The sequence below is a fragment of the Coffea arabica genome, chromosome 7c, assembly GCF_036785885.1.
Source record: "Coffea arabica cultivar ET-39 chromosome 7c, Coffea Arabica ET-39 HiFi, whole genome shotgun sequence".
NCBI classification, from domain to species: Eukaryota; Viridiplantae; Streptophyta; class Magnoliopsida; order Gentianales; family Rubiaceae; genus Coffea; species Coffea arabica.
In genome coordinates, this window is record NC_092322.1 from 35,496,359 (window position 1) to 35,505,355 (window position 8,997).

General features: G+C 34.7%; 1 protein-coding gene across 1 annotated transcript; it reads left to right on the top strand.

Annotated features, from left to right (window-relative positions):
* Positions 1–242: 242 nt before the first annotated feature.
* Positions 243–4,240, top strand: LOC113699832 (uncharacterized). The gene is made up of 12 exons (XM_027220184.1): positions 243–399; positions 487–753; positions 870–1,034; positions 1,095–1,213; positions 1,303–1,440; positions 1,543–1,932; positions 1,989–2,358; positions 2,513–2,781; positions 2,952–2,956; positions 3,068–3,644; positions 3,856–3,930; positions 4,094–4,240. The coding sequence occupies exons 1-12, from the start codon at positions 243–245 to the stop codon at positions 4,238–4,240; spliced, it is 2,679 nt and encodes an 892-aa protein (XP_027075985.1).
* The last annotated feature ends 4,757 nt before the right edge of the window (positions 4,241–8,997 follow it).

The window sequence follows — 8,997 nt, forward strand, 5'->3', positions numbered from 1 at the left end:
TGTAAATGAGTATTTAACCTTGGTTGTTCAGTGTATTCATTTGAGATGTTGTTCTCTTATGGATTTGGTAAGTTATCTTTGAGCGTGGTGGTTTTCAATTGATCATTTTCTTAGGGTTCTATCGCGCGAAATGTAAGGTTTGTGTGATTCGTCCCCGTAGTCCTGGCGAGAGCTAGGCAGGCGGTCCGCTAAATCCTTTGGTTCACCTTAGAGGGAGGTGGAGCCGTCATAAGTACCCTTTAATGTTTCCATTTGGAGAGCTTGGTTGGCATCAAGGAATTCCAAAGAAAGGCTTGAAAGCAAGAAACATAAAACAGACAGGGAAAAAAGAATCAGCTGAAATGATTGCACCAATAGGTGCTTTAAGTTCTGATGAACTGCTCTACAATGAAGAAATTGGTTAGTCAAAACTAAAAGTTAGTCATCTATTATTATAAATACCGAGTTTTTAGTCATTCTAAATGGTTATACGGTGTCGTCCTACAGCAATGCATAGATTGGAACAGGATCCAGTTTTTGTTTCGTTGAGGGAATATTTCGCGTACAACTCTGAATCTCTGATCCTGTATTTGTGTAGATTGTTCCAGCAGTATGTTGTTGATGCCTATGTGAAGATTGAGAAACAAAGACTTGACTTTTTCAGGTCACAACAGGAAGAAATCAGGAGAGAATTTTTTAATGGCATAATGGATGCAGTGGCTACTAGAGAAACGCAAGGGTCAAATATTGGCCAACGAATTATGTTGCCGCCAGGTTTCATAGGAGGTCATAGAAATATGCGTCGCAGATACATGGATGCGATGACTTTAGTGCAAAAGTTGGAAAACCTGATCTGTTTTTGACAATGACTTGCAATCCTAATTGGCCAGAAATAAATGAGCATTTGATTCCCACAGATGAAACACAGAATCGGCCAGATTTAATTTCGAGAGTCTTTCATGCTAAGTTAGAAAAGTTGAAAGGTGAACTTTTTAAGAAGCACATTTTTGGTGAGATTGCTGCTTATACATATGTAATTGAGTATCAAAAACGAGGTATGCCTCACTCGCATTTCCTTTTGATTCTCAAATCTAAGTACAAGCTATATACTGCAGATGAATATGACAAGATAGTTTGTGCCAAGATACCTGACAAGCAGAAATTTTTCCATCTATGTAAAATGATAATTAAAGATATGCTTCATGGTCCTTGTGGTTCAGCAAATCCACAGAATGTCTGTATGAAAAAAATGGACTATGTAAAAACTCTTATCCAAAAGACTTTTGCGATGCAACCATTTAAACTGCTGATGCATATCCAAAGTATAGACAAAGAGATAATGGCATTAAAGTTAAAGTGTGGAATGTATGGTTCGATAATCGTTGGGTTGTCCCTTATAACGCCTATCTACTTGCAAAAATTGACTGCCACATCAATGTTGAGAGATGCTCAACAGTAAAGGTAGTCAAATATATATACAAGTACATTTGTAAGGGACATGACAGAACTGGCTTTCGAGTTATTGCTGATACTCCACATTGTGAGATTGATGAAATCAAATAGTATGTGTCAACAAGATGGATATCTCCTCCAAAGGCTACTTGGAGAATTTACAGGTTTCCAAGTAGCGAGATAAAGCCAGCTGTTATCCACTTACAGTTGCATCTGGAAAATCAGCAACCGATAAGCTTCAAGAAGAACACTGACCTACATAATGTTCTGAGTAACACTCACCTAAGAAGAACAATGTTAACTGAATTCTTTTACATGAACAGAATGAATAAGGAAGTTGAGGATCTGAATTACACCTCTGTGGAATTTCCAGAAAATTTTGTTTGGAAACCAAGCCAAAGAATGTGGAAAATTCGTGAGCAGAGAGATTCTATAGGTAGAATAGTTGCTGCACATCCTTGTGAAGGTGAAAGATATTATCTGAGACTGTTGTTGACAAAAGTCAGTGTCCAACGTCATTTGCAGATCTCAGAACTTTTGGTGGAGTTCAAGTGTAGACTTTCCGTGAAGCAGTGCTGTTGAGGGGATTACTGGAGCATGATGACAACCAGGAACTTTGTTTGCAAGAAGCTTCTCACTTTCATTGGCCATATGAAATGAGAAAATTGTTTGCAACACTGCTGGTTTATTCATGCCCCAATGATCCGCCAGTATCTAAAGATTTTCTTAGATGTAGAAGCTTAACAGCAAGGCAAGTTAGGACAAAGGTACTTGATCAAATAAATGGCTTCTTACAATCTATGGGGAAAAACATTTATTCATTCAACTTGTACCCCCATGATTTCTCAATGGATGATATGGAAAGTCTGACAATAGAGTTAAATGCAGAAAGAAACATAATTGTTGCAGCAGCTGATTTGGATGCTTGTGTTCTATTGAATCAAAAGAAAAAAAGAAGCATTTAATGTCATCTATGAAAAAGTTTACAACAACAAAAGTGGTGCTTTCTTTGTTGATGGTTCGGGAGGTACCGGAAAAACTTTTTTATATCGTGTATTACTCGCTGATATAAAATCAAAAGGTCATATTGCACTCGCTACCGCAACATCTAGAATAGCTGCTTCAATTCTTCCTGGAGGAAGAATAGCTCACTCACGATTCAAAATTCCAATAGATATATCTGATGGAGGAACTTGTCGCATCAGTAAGCAAAGCTCTCTAGCAACTTTGATCAGAGAATCAAAGTTTATCATTTGGGATAAGGCTTCAATATGTAAACGAGCAGCTATTAAAGCATTGGATGATCTGCTTAAAGGCATCATGAACTTAAATGAAATTTTTGGAGGAAAGGTAGTGATTTTTGGAGGAGATTTCAGGCAAACATTACCGATTATTCGTAGTGGAACTAAGGCTGAAACAATTAATGCATGCTTCATTAATTCTACAATTAACTGAAAACATGAGAGCAAAATTAGATCCATTGTTTACACAGTTTATATTGCAAATATGAAATGGTTTAGAACAGGTACATAATGGTGATTCAGTTGTTATACCATCTTCAATTTTGATCAAGTACACCAATGAAATTGATTCACTTGAAAGACTAATGGGATGTTATCTATCCTGATATTAACAGTATATTAGAAAATGCAGCTTTGTCTTTGAACAGAGCAATATTGACAACAAAAAATCACTTTGTTGATGAAATCAATGATATGATGATAGAAAAGTTTCCAGGAGAAAGCATTGAATACATCAGTTTCAATCAAACACTTGACCTAAATCATCAAGCTGAGTATGTTGATTTCCTTAACACATTAAGTCAAAGTGGTTTTCCTCTTCACAGGCTTGTGCTTAAGCCACATGCACCAATAATTTTGTTACAAAATCTTGATCCAACTGAAGGGCTATGCAATAAAACAAGACTGACCTGCAAGTCCTTGACTAAAAATGTCATTCATGCAGAAATAGCAGTTGGTCTCTTTGCTAGCAAAGAAGTCTTCATACATAGGATTCCTTTGCAATCTACAAATGGTGAGCAATACACTGTTCCTTACAAAAGGACTCAGTTTCCTGTTCGTTTATGTTTTGCTATGACTATCAACAAATCTCAAGGACAAGCACTTGATTTTGTTGGTCTGTATTTGAAGGAACCTGTCTTCTCCCACGGACAATTATATGTTGCTTTGTCCTGTGCTAGAACATCAAATGCTGTTTGAGTTTTGATTAAACCAGAGTATTTTAGCTCAGATGATATTGATTGCACAAAAAATATAGTTTATAGAGAAGTATTGGACCAGTCTTGTTACTTATCTGAGAGTAAATATCGAACTTTACTTCCTGCATTTTTTCTGTTATGAATTGCATAAATGTCAGATCAAGATTCATATGTACCCTGACTTTGTTTTGTTGTTATTATTTCAGGACAAGATGAGCAGGCGTTTGTTTGACATACTCAATGTCAATAAACAAACTGGACCATGGACTGTCCTTGTTCAGGTTATTGAAAGAGGAAATATGCATATAGCACGTACTGCACTATACAAAAAGTTTCGTCGATTCTTGTTGACTGACTCTCAGGGATAGCATGCTATATAATATCTACCTATTTTTGGTTAATTTAATTTTTAGATAACAATGTCTCTTATATATCAATAAATAGGGAACAAGAGTATCTGCTGTCCTTTACGTTGCTTGCATCAGGCAATTCTACCACATGCTTTGGCCATTCAGGAGATATCATATTCCAAATGCTTCACTGATGGATACTTCTGTCAACTTCAGAATTGATGATTATCTATTTTCATGAGCTATTAACAATGACACTTTGATCGAGTCTTATGAAGAACCAGTTCCACTAGCACTACCATGTCTATTTGAACTCACTCAGTTTGATGATCTACATAAATATGCTAATACAGAAAATCTACAAAGTAAGTTACCAATACAAATTCAAATTTCATACCTTATCGGTTATAGCAGCACTGTTTCTACGAAGTAAGTTACCAATACAAATTCAAATTTCATACCTTATCGGTTATAGCAGCACTATTTCTACTTTGAACAAAATTATTGTCAACTGATTATTTCTCTTTTTAAACACAGATGTGAAGACAGTTGTTATACATGCTTTTCCTCAGAAACAGCAGAGCAACAATACAACAAGAGATTTTGTGATTGTGAATGAACAGTTAACTACTATTATTATGAGCTTGAATATAACTTCCGAAAATTTTTAAATAGTCTGTTGTAGCTTATTTTCCTTTTATTTGAAGGAAAAAGCTGATGCTACTCACTCTTTGGAATGAGTTTGAAAAAGATGATGACACAAAGATTGTGAACAGCATTGGTTCAACACCACTAATTATAACAATGAGGGTTAAAGTGACAACCTTTAGCTGAAGCATACATTTTACATACAGAATTACAGTTTAGCAATTATTCTCATATAGATATTATCTCTTAACTTTGTGCTTCTTTTTCAGCTCTTTCCTTAACCTCTTGGTTATCATCTTGTTTCCTTTACAATCTTCCTACCTCCACAAATGTAGCTTAATCAATGGTGAACAAAATCTATTTATTTGGACCCTTAACTATTGCCATATAGCTACCTGTATCTTACTTTCTTCTGTCTAGGTATCTTGATCACAAACAAGAACTGAAAGAGCTACTTGAGGCAAAAACATAGAAAGATCCTTCCATCTTGCTTCCTCCTCCAAAGGAGGAAGACATTAAAGAGATATGTAATGTACTAGCTTCATTTGATATTGTAAGTTCCATTCACACACACACAGATAGACATTTATCAGCTACAATGATCAGTTTACTGACATTTAATAAACTAATGTTGCTAATTTTGGCAAAATCCTTCAAAATTTATAACAGCGAATCTTTTTCTACAACAAAAAACTGCTTGGATACGAACTACTACGAGTTACATTCTTAGACAACCAAAGTGTTGGTTCACAACTTGCATGAATTGTCACAAGAATGTCAATACTCAAATAGAATGGATTATAACCTGCCCGTCATGTAATGAATCCACTCATGTTGAACTAAGTTGACGTAATATCAATAAAAATTAGAAAATAATAGATTATTTTACATATTACATTTTTCAACTTTGTTACTAAACTAACTTCAGAATACTTCAGGTGCCGTATTGGAATTAAGCTGACTGACCAGAGTGGAAGCATGAACTGTACTATCCATACTCCAAATGCTGAGAAGCTGATTCCTTATACTACTGTTTAGCCTCAAGATGCATATCAAAATGTAAGTTTATAAAAAACTTAAATTGTCAACCTACATAGACTACGTGACCAATTTTTCCTCTGCAGTACTTGTTTTTCCTTTAAGACAAACTAAGTAAACAGAACATAGAATTGCAACTTCATCTGTATTTGTAGAATATACATTATTCTCTGTTAAAATCACTCATTATAAAAATTATTGCTATGCTGCAAGTCTTCTACCATACTAGCTAGCAAATTACAGTATCGTCCACGTAAGGTACTTTATTATGATCCTATGGTATAAATGTTGTAACGTGCTGTCAATCAAATATAAAAAATCTGATATAATTTCTATGTTGAACAAATCATACAGAGAGTGTCTTTAGATATAGAACTTGCAGAATCTATCAGCAAGCATGCACTTATCTGCTTTGTTCGCTCTTATGATACACAATATCATGGCTAGTCACAAAAAAAGAACACCATTGTCCAAGCCTACAATGTGCAAGAATTGCCTCAAATATTGCTAGCTGTAAACGTGACAATATTTCAAAAATCCAAACCAACTTTCTTGCATCACCAATCCTGGAACAAAGCACAAACCAGAGGAACAAATGTTTTCTCTAACAACCAAATTGGTACTTGAAGAAATTACTGCAGCTGTTTCTGCTGTCCATGACAACTCAGGCTTAAAGATTTCAACAAAAAGAAGCCTATCCTTTCAGCAAGAAACCATACCCACTCTAACTCCCTCTGCACAGAAAACATCAGTAGAACTCCCACAAGCCCATCTTGACGTGCATGCTTCTACTTTGCTACCAGAAAGCAGCTTTTCAGAGAAAAATGTATAACTAAGTCCATCAAAGAATCTGAAGAACATCATTGAATCTGAGTAATCATCATGTCAAAACCAGCAAAGATCTTTTGTTAAACATAGCTTTTTGGTCACATTGTCTAAGCTCTTTCTTTTGTTGACATATTACGATCCATTACCTTTGCTTGACAAACTTAACAGATCGTAATATATCTTTTGTATGCTTTGGGAAAAAAAACCTTATGGAATGGCAATGTGAAACTATCTGATGGATATCTCCTTAAAGCCTATTTTGTAATTTTACATTTCATCCATTATCCAAATGCTAACGCATCAAGCACAATCTTCACTATAAACTACGTAAATTACGTTAACTGAACATTTTAACTGCATGAATAGACATGATAGCCAATTTTTTCCTGACAAACCTATACATTCTGCAAACTTATGGAAAATGCAAACTTATTTGTCTGATCAATTTGAAAAACATCACACAAGTCATTATTCAGCTCTGCTTAATTTTACTGCAACATGTCAACTTAGGCAAAAAATTTGAACAAAAGATCTTTGAAAGACAATTATACTTCAAAAAATCATTACAAATAGACTAGCATTCACTGACTTTGAGATTCAGCAGATGACATAACTTATACCACAATGAATTCGATCACATACTCATATCACTAAACTTGCGCTTCTCAAGAATCATTACAAACGAACAAACTACCATTCACTGACTTTGAGATTCATTAGATGACATAACCTAGACCACAGTGAATTCGGTCACATACTCATATCACTAAACTGACACTTCTCAAGAATCATTACAAACAAACTACGATTCACTGACTCTGACATACATCAAATAACATAACTTATACTACAGTGAATTTAGTCACATAATCATATCACTAACAAGCTAGCTGCTCTATCTTTTTACGTGACTTACAAACATAGTATTGCGTACCACACAATCAGTTTTTACCTTATGCACTAATTTCCTGCTATCTATATTTCTCTTTATATATACCTAAGACTTCTCTGTCTATAAATCGTCACCTATGACTCACAAACATCCCAGAAAAAAACACTCAAGTCTGCACTCACTCTCAACCTACACATCTCTTTCTGTTTTCATTCTTCTTCTACAACTTTATAACTTACAACTTATAAAAACTATATAATCTTTTATTCTTCCTGGATAGTTTTACATACAACCAATTTTTCTATTCTTCTTTTACATTCATGCTAATATTTTAGCAGGAAACAACGGCCATGACAATTTTCAATTCAACTAAAATCAAATCTTATTCTGCCAATTGGACTACCATCATACAAGTAATTGAAACAACCCCTGTTTGCACCACCAACATATTTCCAACACCCAGAGGATACTGGCAATTCCTGTTCTCAAATTCACAGGTAGATATGTTTCAACTTTACATCATTTACATAGAAATTCTACTTTGTTAAAAATATCTAATCAGCTTCAAATTCTTCAGGGAATCACAGTTCACACAATCATATTTGACAATGACATTCCACTTGTTAATGGCTTACTGATTCCATTCAGAAAATACTATATATCCAATGCAACAGTTTGCATGAATCAACAATCATCCTCAACACAACAATATCCATTCTACTGGATCTTGACAGCTACAACTCTCATTCAACCAATCAATGAACTGGAAATTGCAACCATTCCACCATATTTACATTTGGACAGCATCTCCAACCTGCATGTCTACACACATGCTGATAGATATAATTATTTTAATATTTCATCCATCTTTTCTGTTCAGTACTATTGTTTATATTTACACTACACAATTAACAAAAAAATTACTTTAGATATATTTGGCGCAATGATTCATGCTTTACCCCCAAGAGAGGTTCGAATTCATAAACAGACAGTTCCAGCCAGGGATTATATCATCATCAATCAAGAGTACATCATCATTCACTATAAAAACAGCTATAGTTTACTCAAACTACAACAATCATCTACTAACCACAAAATTTCTCCTTTTCAGAAGAAGGCCATTGCTCATGACACTTTACAACGATTTCCAAACTAATGAAGGTGCTTCTATCATAGCAAGAGAAGAGTCCCCTGTTGTCCTATCATTAAGGCTTAAAGTGACCACAAAAAACTGTAAGTCCTATTAATTTCCAAGCTTTACTATATATTAGTCCTATTCCCAGGCAAGTGACAAATATATCATATAAACACAAAATATTTATCACTTTAATAACTAACAAAACAACTTGATCATATAGAGCCTGCATCTACCTTATCATAACTGACTCAACTGCTAAGATACACGTTGTCACATTGGGAGAAGTAGCTGAAACACTGATGTGCATCAATGCCAGTCACCTACAACAAATTGACAATAAGGTACAATATTTGTCTAAACTCACATTGATTACTAATATTTTTAACTGCAACATGCTTACTATTTTCTATGCCTGGGACATGAATCTGCTGCATCAGATCACTCAAGCTATCCA